General features: G+C 45.9%; 1 protein-coding gene across 1 annotated transcript; it reads left to right on the forward strand.

The window, feature by feature from the left end:
- Nucleotides 1-2,015: 2,015 nt before the first annotated feature.
- On the forward strand, nt 2,016-3,127 carry LOC131259122 (uncharacterized). Its single transcript, XM_058260548.1, has 2 exons — nt 2,016-2,421; nt 2,580-3,127. The coding sequence occupies exons 1-2, from the start codon at nt 2,016-2,018 to the stop codon at nt 3,125-3,127; spliced, it is 954 nt and encodes a 317-aa protein (XP_058116531.1).
- Nucleotides 3,128-15,937: the final 12,810 nt, after the last annotated feature.

Here is a 15,937-nt window from a genome sequence, read left to right on the forward strand (position 1 = left end):
AGGTCAAACTGGAAGCATAAACAATTGGGCAGTAATAAAAGCAATTCATGAAAGCGATGACTCCTATTAAAATTTCATGAAGCAAGTGCATGTTATACCACATGCATCAACACTTTCTTAGTATTAAAATACGTTATCAAATACACTATCAAATTAAGCATCTCAAATTGTTTAATTTAATAAACAATAAACTCACACAAGAAATTGTAATTAAAAATCGCGAATTTTTATGCTCAGTTTTTACTAATTTTTCTTAAATCTACTACTTTTTCGTAAATTTACTACTTTTTCTATCTTCGTCTATTAAATTATCCACTTTAGAGAGAAGTTATGAACACTTTGTTTTATTCACTTAATCTATTTTCTAAATTAGAACAGTTATCCAACACTCCGTTTTCCACTTTCAGGATTTCTTTTCTAGTTTGGTTGTTAAGGCTTTGTTATTAAATAATTTCTTCTATTTTTGTATAATTGGTGAACAAGGTAGTAAATATGTCTGATAATACAAAGTATATGTACTTTATGAAAGTAAAATCATTGTGCAAATTTGGCAAGTGTTTCCAGCGACGCCATAAAGCGTTCGAGTAAAACGAGATAAACCATGTCCAAAATTCGTATGGGACAACTTTCATTTTCACCTTTTACGATTATGGTAATACGAAGTTGGGCTTAATTTACAACCCTGGTTGTAATTTTAGTTGCACTTCCGCCTCGATTCCGCCACCCGATGCGTAACCGTAATAATTGAGGGCTAAATGGTTTTTCTTCGCCGTCAGAAACAAAGTCATGCCCGCGATCCCTGCTTCCTCTTGATTGCCCGACTAAAACAATGCCAGAAAGTTCACCCTCAAACTATTGCACAAACGTAACGATGTGTGCGCAATGCGGCGGGAAAGCGCTACTGGCATTCCAATGAAAACAAAACGATCGTAAATCGGGCGCGTGACCCAAACGGAAGTGGCCGAATTCGTTCGGCTCGTGCGTCTGGGTCGAAAGACAAGTGAAGCACGTGTCCGTGGCCGGATTTACATCCAGCTGAAAGATACGTTTTATCGCTGTTAATGCTCGAGTCAGCTGTTGGGCAACCAGTTAACGATCAACCCCCGGAAGTGGAGGAAAATGGCGTCAAGATGACACTCACGGTCGAATTAACGGCTTCATCGAACACTTGGAATTGGCACATCTCTCGTCCAATATTGGTATCTCCTCTTGACACTATGTAAAACTCCCCAGAAATATGATCGAAGCCCCGCAGGTGCGTAGATCCCCCCTCCTCTTTGGGGAGAAAGTGATCATTCTTGAACGTAGCTGTTCGATCGGCGCACAGTATTTAGGTTCACACCGAATGTCGAATTGCGGTCGAAATTCTTTGGCTTCGCCTCGCGATGGCCCGTCGAGCCCTGCTGAGGCGAAGTCGACGAAGGAGCGCGCCATGAATACCTAATCGCTTGGCGGCGTCCGCTCGTGCGTCCGCTTTTCCGTTTGTGGACAAAATGGAGCAACGTGGTTTGGTGTTGGGGAAAACAAACCGGCAATAAAGGCACGTAACAAAGAAGAAAACCCCGATGTCAGGGAAGTGCCTGAAAGGGACAGAGTGAGAAAGAGAGAGAGAAAGAGTGCCGTGGTGTCGTTTTGGGACGTCGTTCTACGTCGAAGGCGTCGGCCAAAAACGGCCAAAGCTCGTCGGTGCGCTTATTTGGCACTGCGCTGTACCGTAGGGCGGCCGCATTCGATCCCGACCGTCGACGGTGTGGTTTGCCGAGGCCGCCCGACCGAGTGTGGGTCGCTCGGCCAGCTCGTCGGCATCGTCGTCCAAGCGGTGGGTGGAAAGTCGCCAACCGGGCGATATAAAACACTGGTGGCGTTCCAAATACCCTATCATTAGCCTGCCGCCATTTGCTTAATCAACATATCACCTCACCGGAACTGGCCGAGGGTGCGACAGATCGACCGAGTGGAGAAAGTGTAGCGAGTGTGTGCCTTCCCTGTTTGACTCCTCCGTTTTGGTATTTGCGATGGTGAACTCGCGAACCTGCTGGCCGGCGGTGGCCTTGGTGGTGATGGTGTCCGTCGGTGCCGTGTCCTGCGCCTCGATCGCCTCGAACCTCGTCGAGGAGCGGCCGAGGATCGCGAGCAGCGAGGAGCTGCTGTCGTCGATCGTGAACGAGTGCTTCGCCGACTCGTCGGTCATGGGCTGCCTGAAGGGCAAGGTGCTGCTGTATCTGGACGGAGTGCTCGGGCTGCGGGAGGAGCAGGCTCGCGCCTTCGACGAGACCAACATCGACAAGGTGATCTTCGATCGGGTCGGCCGCGTCCTGTCGACGCACGAGTTCCGCGTCCAGCTACCGGAAGACACCGTCGTGAGCTACCGCGCCGACAAGGGCCTCGACATCGACGTAGTTCCGGCTGGACTCGCCACCGGTAAGTAACAGTGACACACATACACGCCGTTGATAACGCACACGCACGCAGGAGTCAGTCAACAGATGGAACTAACCAAATCCCTTCCCCCGCTATCCCACCACCCCAAAACCCTGTCTCGCTCGCTCACTCTCATTCGGTCGCCCTCACAGAAGAAGAAGAAGCCCGTGGCCATTTACTGAAGAAGAAACTCCTGCTTCCAGTGTTGCTGCTGCTCAAGCTGAAGATGAAGGCGCTGATGCCGATCTTCCTCGGACTGATTGGGCTGAAGGCGATGAAGGCGCTTATCCTGTCCAAGCTCGCCATCACGCTGGTGCTCGGCTTCCTGGTCGCGCAGCTCGTGAAGAAGTCCGGCCTCGGTATGCCGATGTCGATGATGCCGATGATGCCGCCGGCCGCCGAGTACGGTGCGCCCGTCCCGCCCACCTCCACGCCGGCCTCCAGCTACGACCCGTCCGCCTGGGACCCGCAGCCCGGTGGACCGTACTCGCGCCAGTGGGAGCCGTCCACCTCCGGATCGTCGCACAACCTCGCCTACAGCTCGTACTACCCGAGCTCGAGCGGCTCGAGCACCGGCTACAGCTCCGGTTCGTCCTCGGCGTCCGGTATCTCCGGCTTGGGCTCCTCCTCCTCCTCTCCCTCGTCCTCTTCTTCCTCGTCCTCCTCTTCGTCCTCCTCCTCATCGAACGCTGCCCACGCCTATTAGGACCCGGTGTAGTGTACCGAGCAAACCAAAGCAAACCACCGGACCAAGCATTCAACACTGGCCAATCTCGGCGGGTACAAACGAACTGCCCCCAGGTTGGAACCCCCACCCGAGAGCCCTTTTCGACAGCGCATTGTTAGGCTGAAGTAACAAACGAAGGGTGTACCCATCGGACCCGGCCACAATCCTGTGGTTGGACAACCGTCTCCAACCATTTTCCATCAGGAAGTGTGGCATCAGGGCGGGGTGTGGGGTTTCGCTTAAGTACTGTAGACTTCGGACGAATTATTTATTGTTTCACAGCGAACTTTATTTATTGAAAGATGAAATAAAAAAATACGACAAACAATCGAACGAACTTCCGTGTTTTGCATGATTGCAGTCTCACAAGAGAAGTTACAAATGATACTACGGAAAAACAGCTTTCTTGAACGACGCATTCCTCAGTTTCGAATTCAAGTAATCAATTAGATGAACGGAAGATTGTTCAAAAACATACAAGGACCATGAAAAATAAATCCGTTGAGATCAAAAAATTCCTTCAAATGATTCTACGATACTGATACCATCTCGATCAATACATTTTCCTTTACTCTTGCATTATAATGCCATCGACAGCTCTCACTTTGTTTTCTACATTCAAAGTATTTTCCCCTTTAAGTGCCTAAGTATTTCGCCATGTTACTTTCGACTTATTAATTTAGCCATGTTGAATTTCCGTTGGAAAGTATAACGCTTTCAATTCTGTTATACTAATTATGCATCAAAAGAGTTCAGCCTGAAAGTATGCAATACGATAAACTTCGACATGTTGAGGTAACGCTCGAGCTCGTTTTATCCGAGACACCGTATACCAGTATAACAGTTTATGTGCAAAGAGTATCTGCTCGAAAACATGATCATTTGTCGAGTGGTAACTGTAGAAATGTTTCTGGAAGTAATAAAACTTTAAACTAAGCCATTATTTTAGTTAGAACTGTTTTCTATGTTAAACATTCCATCAACGTGAAATCAAATTTCGTGTTTATTTGAATAGATTTATGAACATGGTTGTCCTGTATAGAACCGCCGTACATTCCCATAAACGTGGAGGAACTGAACAAAATATATCCTGCAACATATCAACCGTAACAACGTTGACAGCCACGATCAAATCCATTTATCACCCTCGCCATACATAGAGGTTTCCTAACGCTGTCTCGTACGCCTCCGTTTCGCAGTCTGGACAGGCCTAAGGAGCACTCAGCGATCGGAATCATCACGTTCGCCCTAACCACTGCTCCGACCCGGCATCGATGACGTCGATCGCTGCTCCGAACCACCACCTGTTGGTGGAAATGAAACTGAAAGTGATTTAACAGTTCATTATTCATCCGTCGCCTTTTTCGCCTACACCCACCCCAGACGCAAGACCGCCGGTCGGTCGGTCGGGGGCGCTTTGGCCACTTTCAGTTCCTTCCTTTTTTTTTTGCGCACCGGCCTACGGTGCACGAACCATTTGCAACTTGTTTTATTCCTCCCCAGGAGTTTATACGTGCGTGGGGGGGAGGGCGCAGGAGGGTTCGGGCGCGGAGAAAACCGGGAGCGCAGACCGGACTCTAACGCGGCCGATGATTTATTGTTTGCCTACCGGACTTAATGATGATGTTTATTCCGTCACTTATCCGCCATTCGCGTCCCGGGGACGGCCATCACCGCTCCGTAACCACCGTTGATGCTTTTATCGGAGGTTATTAGTAACTGCTTGTGAATTACAGCGAAGGATGAAAAGCTGCTACTAAAACATTTAAATTTAATGTTTAAGAACAACAATTTATTAGAATACATATTTCCAGGGCCCATTTTAGTGTGGACAATTCCCATCAAGTGTCGTGACAGGCTTGCCTTTCCGCTATTTTGATACATGATTCAGTAACGTAAGACCATGTGTGTGCAAACTTTTCATGTCCGGAAGACTGTGTGAATGCATTTGCACCGACCAGTGTTAATCGAAAAACCAAAATCCCCTCACCAAAGAATGCGGATATGTTTGCATATTTCAGCTGACTTTCGGAATGTCCATTGAGCTCTTCAAGTTGTCGCGTAACGCCTAACGCTCCAATGTCCGTATACGGCTCGATCGCTAATTATAAACATCGTCGCGAAGAGTTACGCGATGCACGCGAACGGTGGAACAGGCAGGATCAATGAACGGTTACGTAAATTTTTCACGATTTCCACCACCACCACCACCACTACCGGTACTTGCTATTGTGTGCGAGATTTCCGCGTTGTTGGAGTCGCAGCTTGATCGATGTTCAAGGCGTTGTGATCGAAGCTCTCTCCAGAGCGATGGGCAACATCAACCTCTTCCATGCTCGGTGAGATTAGAAGTGAGCAATAGAAGAGGCGAGAGTGTGAGAGGGATAAAAGTTAAAAAGAAAGAAGGAAAAAAGAGAGAGGAAGAGAGAGTAGCGCTAAGTGAGTTGAAAAAGCAAAGTGCAACGGTCGAAAGTCTGGAAAATTATCATCTCTCGCTCGATAGAGAGCGAAAGCCGGCCGACGGAGGCGCAGGATGGAAAATCTAGCGAAAACCACATTTTCCCTCACCTGCTGCGTGTCACCGAACGTGGCGCTGGTGCCTTTTAAATCGCGGAACGCGCTCGAACACCCCGCGCGCTCGTTTCGTGTCCAGCGCGAATCGGTTCGGCTTGGGTTAATGCACTCCGTGGAGTGGTGGGCCTTCGGGGCGGAGATGTTGGCTACACACGAGGTACCGGCAAAAACAACCACACACACACACACGCACAGAGCAGTTGGTCGTATCCGGAAAATGGTTCCATATCGCCGTGAGGTCTCGCTATCAGGAAGTGTGTGTTACATGAAAGTGACGATAATTGCGACCGCTTCTAGCGACCGATGGAAAGCATCGATGGATGGTGGTGCATTCAACCTGCAACCAGCTTGCTGATGGCCAGCTTGCTGGTGGGGGTAATTTTGTGTCTCCAACTTCTGTACATTAGCTTGTGCACGGTTGGGAGTTGGAATGGAGAATCTCCCAGGACCATAGGATGCACCATCCAAGCTTGGTTGGGAGGAAATGGATTTCAAAATGCGCCGGATGTAAAATGTAACACCACCCATTGCATTTAACCTCCCACTTTGCAACTTCGTAGCATTACCAATTCATCGGACCCGAAGAATGGTGATCCCTGTTGCTAAGGGAGATGTCTCAAACCGCACGCTCCTAAGAATTCCTGGGCTGGGCGCTTTATGCCGGACGAAGCTGTTCAGCATAAAGTGGCGCGAGTCTGAAGCACGAGTGGAACGCGACTGATCGATTGGCAATTCTAATTGCTATCGGCGGAATAATAGATTCGATTGAAGTTCACGACCAGATCCACCAGAGTGTCGTTTACCAGATCCACCAGAGTTTAGTAGAGTTTTAAACACTTGATAAGTAATACACTGGAGTCAACACCTTGTTACATTTGACTCCCCGACATTCTGTAACAATAAAAGAACGATTAATGTACACTCAAAGAAAACTCGGAAGGATTTGCTTGTTGGACTCTCTTACCGAGAGATTAAATTATGAATCAACGAAACGAACGATCAAAACCTGCTCATCTACAATTCAGTCCCGTCGCAGGTCATCTTGGAGACGATGGCCGACTTGGCCTCTGCTTTGCAAATGCCCTCTTCCAAGCACTTCCAAGGAAACTCTTCGGGATGGCAACGTCCTAGAACGTTGCCTACCTACATCCCACGCAAGCAAAAATGTGAAAACGATCATACTCCGCCTTCAGTTTGGCGATGTTGGAACTCTTGGTTTCGAACTGTTGTGCTAACAATTTGTGATTCAAAAAAGGGTTCCCCGAGACTGCAGCGGCGCAAAGCTGGGCATAACGCCTTGGAACCTTGAATGCTTAAGGAATAAGAAAGTTGGCCTCCTGAAGGAAACGGTCGCCAAACGGGATGGTCTGGTCATTGGCATCGGATGTTCCCGGAGGAATCCTCTCGATCGAAGGCCTGTTTGTGTAACTGCTTCGGTGACAACTCCCCACTGTGCTGTTCAATGAACTTTGCCGCCCTGGAAGATCCTGCCGTTCCCAGAGAGTTTAACGACTTGCCCCCAACCCCCGAAATGCAGTCCCCATTTTGCCATGCGGCAAGGGGCGGTGCGGATCCGGTGGCAAACATTGACACCCGGGAAGCGAGAACGGAATTAACTTGGCGCAAAACAAATAAAACGCGCTAGAGTATAAATGAAAACTGGTATCAGAAACAACAACCATCAGCCAAACTGAGCAACGCGTGATGGTTGTTTTTTTTTATATTCCGCCGCTTGACGCCGAAGACGTCGTTACCCTCCAAACCAAAATGTTGTGATTAGAATGCATCGGAATTGCGGGGCAATTCGGGCAAAAGGGAGGAGAAGGTTTCTGGAGCAGGGAATACAACAAAAAAAAACCTCTATCCTGTGCTGGGCCTACAACAAAAAAGTAACCTCTTCACTTGTCGTTGCATGCATTTTTCAGAATGCAACCGCGGCGTCCGGTTTCGGTTCCGTTCCAACAACCAAAAAACAACGAACCAAAATTGCTACCATCAACAAGACCACCATCAAATAGCCAACACACACACCTGCACGGATTTGAGGGAAATTCCAGGGAATACCGTCACCTGATCCGCCGGAGCTGGGTGGGAAAAAAGGCGTTTCGCGTCGTTTTTTATTGGTTTGATTTTCCCGTTCAATTAACAACTGCGACAATTGCGGTTGGACGGCACTTTTCATTCTCGTGAATGGTTGTTAACATCGGTCGTAGCGAAAAGCTGCTGAGCTGGGCAGGTCCCGAAAATACTACGAAATCGTAGGGGCAATGCATCGCTGTTTGCCGATCGAAGCAGGAAAAATTCATTCTCAACGCGCGGAAGGAACGAATAATGAAAAAAAGAAAAACAAGAAAAAAAAACACCCCGTATGAACCTACCAAAGGGGTGGAAAAAAAGTGATCGAACAGTAAACAACACGCATTCCGATGAATTTGCGTCAACAAATAGGTGTTTCTCAGGTCCGTGTCAACATGGCGGTGGATTGAATGCGTTGCACTTGGAGTTGCAGTTTATTTGAAGTCGTAATCAAATGTAACAAAATGCATTAGTGAAACAAAAAAAAAGGTGAAGTTTTTAAAAAGTATCATGTTTTACACTTGTCTTCAATTTAAGTGCCTACAATTGAAAAGACTGCTTCCCCGGACATGAGCCGTGTTTAAAATGGATCAAATGTTTAATGGTATTATATAGAGTTGTGTAATTTAGATTAAGATTCTTGAATCTGAATGAATCTTTGCGTTTTAGAGATTCATGAATCTTTTGATGAGATATTCATGGATCCCAAAGCCACATCAAATGATGAAAAGTAATGTGTAAAAAATGGGAAGAGGGAAACCTTGGTTTTGGTCGCATAATCCACGCCAATGAAAGAATCGTGGAGATTTGTGACAGATCCATGAAAGATTCATAAAGATTCATTAAGGTTTCGAAAGATCCGAAAGATTATTCGAATCCCCAAAGATTCATGAATCCATCTGAATGAATTTTAGGTGGAAGATTCATATGAACGAATCTCCCCAAAAGATTCATTAACACTCTGACGGCCGGAAACATTTATAGATGTAATGTCTCCGTTTCAGTTTGCATCCGATCACATCATTTTGGTGTGCTGTCAACGCTGTCTCCTGACACGCACCACAGACTAATATGTAAACAAATATCAAATGAAAAGTAAACAAATTTCGCAGGGCACGTTGCCGTTCGTACGTAACTTCTAATCAAGATTGAAAAAGAATTATCAAACAGGGCGGCCAGATACGGAGGAACTAGTGCAAACGCACCGGTCGTAAAGCGTTGCGACACCGTGAATTATGCGGACGTCAAAGTGTTAAGCACAACGCGAGTATTATATCGTATGTTAAATAAGCTCATCGAAAGATGAAAAACTTTAAATAAGAGGCCATACTTTTATAGGAAGAAACAAACTAAGCACAACAAAAAGCAAGCCACTCCAATCGGAACCCGCTCGGTAAAGTCCTTCAATCACTCTGCTAAACTCTTCATTACCAAACAATGTTGTCCTGTTTCGATTTCGTTTACCTTTCGCTTCTTTCGGTGCGCCGAGACGTTTGGAGCCCATCGAAAGAAAATGCCGCTTTCGAATCCGTAAATAGTATCCGACAAGGGAAGGAAAAAAGAAACGGGCCGACCTGCACGAACAAATGGCCCGTTCAGCCGTCCTGGCTCCGGAGTACCGGCGGAACAATACGGGGATCGAATGTCCCATTTTCCGTACGCTTGCCGCAGCTCGTTCCCGCGATAAGGGGTGGCGCGGACCCCGGGGCCGGTGGCGAGGTAACACGAGCACGAGCCAAAACATACGCTCGCCGGGCTGCCAAAATATTGACAAAAATCGTTAATTTTTTGCCCTTCCGTGCCTTTCGGACCGGTTGTGGCGTTGTGGACCTTCTTTAGGACGCAGGCCGAATATGGGCGGTTTTTCCATTTTCGGCAGAACGCTATCGATGCCTATCGGATGATGCGTTCTCGGACGGGGCTTTGTGCTGATTTTCTCTGCACTTCAAGTCGTCCAAGGAGTACTGGTCAATCATCGACATCAGCTGCACGGGAAACCTCGAGCTAATGCTGCAGCTTTGTTTGTGGTTAAGCTTATCCTAAGCACTTGTCTCCGGGCCTCTTTTCCACTTGTCGGTGAAGATAACCGGTGTGTCGGCTTCGGTGCCCTGGAAAAACAATGTTCAGGTATCGACAAAACATATGTACAGGACTGATCCTTCAAGAGACTACGCCTTCTGCAAATCATTAAACTTTCTGATCAATTTAGGTGGTTTTTGGAAGTTTGGATTTGATCCAAATAATCACAAAGGTCTCAGAAACAATATATTCTCCCACGAATTTAAATTAAATAACTTGCCATCAAAGGGTTCTGAGGGAATATTCCCCGCGAAAAAAGGAAATATGAAAGCTGCAATCGCCTCATTTGGTGTTTGGTGCAAACCGCACGACATAGAAAAAGAGAACCCACCAACCGTCGACCTCCGTGGACGTCCTCCTACTCATCCCCAGCTTAAAACCCCGAACTTCCCCGGGGGGAACTTTCGGGCGGCTTCACTTTGAAGGCCATATTTGTCCGACCGACTTTGGAGCGCTCCTCCGACGAGAGGCATATTGGCTGCATTGGGTGGATGATGGAAAATGTGCAACCAAAACGTTGCGGCCCGACGGAATGTCGCCTGCGTCTGCCGATCCGATACGGGATCGATTGTTCGAAAGTATGCCTGCCTGTGTCGTGGCCGGGAAGCGGGATGATTCGGTGATCGGCAGTGACGAGATGATGATGTTATTGTGTCCGTCCGGATCCTCGCGGCGCAAACAACAGATACAGAATCGGCGGGGCTCTTCCGTCGGGATATACTCGGAATTTTCCCCCAAATCGGCGATCGGCTCGAAACGCTTTTCGGCGAGGGGGGGAGGCCGGGGCCCAGAGCAGTTAGTCCGTTTGTGATCGGACTTTATTTAAATTGATGACTCGTGCTCATAATTGCGCCACTGCGCTTTCGGATATATTGATCCGATCGGCCTTTCGCCGCCGATCTTGGGCGGCTTTTGTCTGGGAATTTTTTCCATAGAAATTCTCGCCCCATCATCATAATCACGGGGCGGGATTTGACGGGGACAAACACGCGGCACCCGGTTGCGACTTCTGGAGCGCAGCGATTTTCATAGGAAGCGATTTTCGGGAGTCCGAACTTTTGATGGATGGTAAGGTGCGTTGTTTTTTTTTTCTCTTTTCCTCCCCGATTTTCGCATCAATGCAATTTGTGCTGAAAAACATCCCTACCGAAGTCGTAAAAAAGGTGCACACACACGGGAAAGAAATATGAAATGCATATGTGGGAAAAACGACCCAAAAACCGATCACGGATTCGATCCGCTTGCGGAACCGGGTTGCATTTCTTATTCAAATTCCTCCGCTTCTGGACGAATGATAACGGAAATATACATAATTAGCAGTGCCCCGATGGCACCCAACATGCCTCCGGTGGCTACTGGGATGATCTTAAGGGGGGAGGGTGAAAAGCGGAGAATCTGATAATCCATCCCCAGACTTGATGTCCACCATTTTGAGCGCCCGGAACGGGGAAGCCGAGAGTTATTCCGTATCGGGATCGATTGTTAAAAATTTCAGGAAAATCAAGAATTATCGTGCAGAATTATACAAATCAATCAATTCGTTCGCCTGGCCCCGGCGTAACCGTTCCATTTCATTTCGGGCGCATAATTATACGCGATGATCCAGTTTCCCTAAACGCGAAGATTGGCGGAAATGGTTTGGGGATGCCGGATCGTCTTGGGAATAAGATTGCCGCACACAAATGGGTTCTAATTTATAAAATGTACAATTTGCAAACATTTTAGCATAACTAGTCATTCTCACGCTTTCTTTAGCTGTATAAAATTGGAGAGCGTGATCTTAGACAACGGATGTACGACTGCTTCCATTTATGGCTTCTGCAACTTTTAAAATAAAAGAAGAATGATGAATAGGTAAATGATGTTTTGGTAATATTTTTCAGATTAAAATATGTTTCTATATTTTTATCAATTAGGGTACCGGTACCCATAGGGGCGCAGTTAGTCATGTAACTAACAATATGGAATTTCTAAGCGTTAAGAACACCTTCCAAGTATGACTGTACAACGGCCTTCAGCAAAAACCATTTATAGTTCCATTTTGGATTCAATTGGGCAAGCTCCAATAGCAAAACAGCATAGCGCTCTAAAGTGGAATAGAATTGGGAGAAACATCAACGAGAACAAGCAAAATTCTGAAGAAAGATCCATCTTATACATGGTAGTTAATGAAAAGCTCTACACACAGGAATTACGGTTCAAATATAGCATGTCAGCCTACCCCCAACTGTGAGACTTGTGTTCAAATAGAAGACCTTTCTCATAAAATAGCGAAATGTAAAGCTGTAGAGAAGCAATGGTAGAATTTGGTAGAAATAATGACTGAGTTCCAAATTAGCTTGCCTAAAATCAACCATATAATTAAACCAGAACTAAACAAAGTGAAGAAAGCTAATAGAATAAAAATACTAGGACTATTTGCAAACTATATAAAGGTAATCTATAATATGGATATGAATAGAAATATGGATAAAACAGAGCTACGACAAATGATATTGCAAAAATAAAAATAAAACAAAATATTTTACATATTTATGTCAATTATGATCGGGGCCCGTGTTTCGGGCTTTTCTTCCGAAAAACATCTATTTTCACCGTAAACAATAAAAAATACACGAAAAAAAGCGTATTTTTCTTCCTAGTTGCTTGTCCCTTTAATAGGGGTCTGGTTCCTACAGTTGTGGTATCGTGTTTCTATAGTGGTGGTAGTACAGAAAAAAAGGAAAAGGGCTTAATGAATTTTGAATATATCTTGTTTTACTTAGAACAGTACTTAGTATATAGAAATGTCTGAACATATTTTTACTATGACTTATTTTTAAAGCATATTTCAAACAGAATGGTCAAAATACTCATTGGCCAACGCATTGTATTTGTCATAGACCAATGCATTAGCCTCATTGACCTCTCGCAAACCAATGCATTTTGCAATGATTTAGCCTTAAGGAAATCATGACAAACCTGGTAAATTCTTAAGAAATCCAGCATATTAGTACAACCTGTTTAGAAAACATTAATTTTGGAGCCTTAATTTATTACGAAATGGGAAGGTTTATCTTTTGAACACTCCACAGAAGATCAAAGAACATTTCATAGAAGAATAAATATCTCCATTGTACTTATTTCGTCGTAGAACTGGAGTTTTGTTCCACTACAACCACTATTGGTACAAGCACCACTATAGAAGCACTTACTCTACTATATTTTTTATATTGTGCCGTTTCCCAAGATGCACAAAACACGCGTCATCCTTTTTTACATAGCAGCAGCAGGGAATAATGCGCATACGTTGACTTTGATTCTCATTTTCAATATTTAATGATTCGTTAGGGTAGTTTAATTATCAAGAAATGATTGCTGCTTGAAGATATCCGATTGAGGAATACTTGAGGATATCAGATATTCATTAACCTGACACTTATAAAGGTTAAATTCTTCGTGAGAAAGAACCGCGTTCTAAGCGATGTGTCTATTAGTGGAACACTGCAATGACATTTCTCCACCTAATGCCGCCACCAGAGAGAACCTGGACATCGTCCTGACAGCAACCAATTGCGATACTGATTTACGACCACGACAACGAGCCAGAGACCTCAATCCCTATCGATGAAGCCTCACCCGAAACGGTGTACGACTTAAGACCCCAGTGGCTGACATTTTCTCATTTCTCATACTCGATTCCTACGCGCCGGCTAATTAACAGTCCGATCTCAATCCCACCGCACCGCTCCGTGGTCGCGTAAATAAAAGACGAGTAGCCGTGTTTGCAGTCCGGACCTAGAGTCTGGAGTCTGGGTGCGAAACGTATTTATCCTAACACCTGCCCGCAACCGGTCGCGGCCCAGGCCAGCGGCAATCGACAACATTATTATTATTCATCAATCTATTTATGCAGCGACACTCAAGGTGACTGCGCCGTCTATTGCTCGGGGCCTCATTGTTTTCAAATTAAATTAAATAACGATAATAAGCAGAGCAGCTCGCTCGACTCAAGTGGAGAGAATCGAGCTTGCAATTTTTACACTGAACGTACTGTCAGGTTTCATTTGACCCCTTTTCGAGCTGGACCGACTTTATCCGAGAGAGAATTTATTGAAAATTTTGAATGACATATAGGTTTTAATTAAAGTCCTGGACATAAAGTTAAATAATAAAGTCCTGGGCAGGAAGTTTAGCTATCTCTGCTGAATATTTTAATGGCCTACTTAGTCCATCTCCTGCTTCTAAAAATGTCTCCATTTGAGCTTGAAAATGATTGGGGCTGTGTAATAAATAAAGTCCTGGGCATAAAGTTAAATAATAAAGTCCTGGGCAGGAAGTTTAGCTATCCAAGCTGAGTATTTTAATAGTCTAATTAGTCCATGTCCTCATCCTAAAAATGTTGAATTGAATGTATTTGAGCTTGAAAATGGTTTTGTTCTTCTGTTGGTCATAATTTTCCCTCGGTCCGGTTTGTGTTGGAACTTGATGCGAAATGCAAGTAACAATTCATTGCGCTGTGCATTGCATATGGACGGCGGACTCCACCCGTGGCCATTGCGCGCAATGGTGTGTTAGTGTCGGGCAAATACACAGCGTGCGATCGCTTGGAATGTTCGTGTCGGGTTTGGAAGCTGATTGAGTAATTGCCGGGCCGTCATTACATGCGGATTTGCAGCCACTTCCTGGAAGCCGAGCGGCCTGAGCTGGGCCTTCGGGAGTGCAACGGAACTGACGGGACACACGTCGGAGTTCGGTCGCCCCGTGCAGGACCTTTCCGAGGGGGGGCGACACGGATACGACATGATTTATATCGCGATGATTTGATTAGATCGATTACGGCTCCAGTGGCCGGTGCAGGTGCACCACACTGCGCCTGCACTATGCAAAACGATCGTGACTTATGACGTGCGTGTGCATATGTAAGTGTGTGTGTGTATGTATGTTACAGTTCCTGGTCCAGGGTGGAACAATCAGGGCATGCTCGGGCATGGCGGGCGATCGTGTCACCGCCAGAAAGGCCCGTGGGGAAACATGTTGTTTACTAAGTGCTACCGGTTGAGCCGATACCGTTATCGACCGACAAGGATCTCTCGTCCCTCTGTTTGTTTGTTTGTTGTTTCTTTTTTTTGCATCTAATCCACGTTGATATCGACCGCTCGGTTGATTTATGCAGAGCGAGATGCGTCATGCAGTTTCAACCATACTTTAGACGTTTCCTGGTTTCATTTCATTTTTTCTACTGATTAGACATTTAAAATTATATTTTTCGAGGCCATTGACAAATAAAATGCCATCTTTTTGTGAAAAGTACCATCGAATTGATCGAACATTATTTCGTTTCCAAACATTGGTCACCAATTGTGTTCTTCCAAGTGACGTTTATGTTTTCTGAAAGACTCATGACGAGAACCCAAAAAGATTTCTGGTGAAGTGGTGAAATAACTTCTTCCAACAATGTTGCCGGCCATGAATATTATATCATCGTTTCCCTCGGGAGGGGCAAACAAAAGGAAAAATTATGATCCAATAAGTCTGCCAGAACCAACGATTGATCCCGTCCAAAGGCTCAATAAAGTGATCACTTTCTCTCACACGATCGTTGACAACCCGGAGGATCGTCCTTAGGATGTTCTAAGAATGTCCCGGAAACCTAAATACTTTTTCCCAAAAGGACCTTCTCCTTTCACTCAACGGCCGAAAGTTGCAGTCGTAAAATTTAACTGCCAAATAGCAGATGATCCCTCGAACCTGATTATCCTTTTCACTTTCATTCTGCTCCCGACGGTTGACCATTTCTTCCCGCCGCCGCTAGTGCTCCGCCTCGCCCAAATACCCGAACGGGACCCGGGACCGGGGGTAGAACGCCCCGTGGTTCGGTTGGCGGCGATTTCAAAACACTTTCCTTTTACGACGGTCCGTGTGTCAATCGTCGAAGAAAGACGACTTTCGACGACCCAGCGTTTACGATTGTGATCGTTGGGAGACCGGAGAGTTATGTACCGCGTTTGCTCCACTCCTTTTGCCATTGTTCGCGTAATGGTTTTACGATCGGAAAACAACAGCAAATATTGTTTGTCG

This window comes from Anopheles coustani, chromosome 3 (assembly GCF_943734705.1).
Source record: "Anopheles coustani chromosome 3, idAnoCousDA_361_x.2, whole genome shotgun sequence".
Taxonomy (NCBI): Eukaryota; Metazoa; Arthropoda; class Insecta; order Diptera; family Culicidae; genus Anopheles; species Anopheles coustani.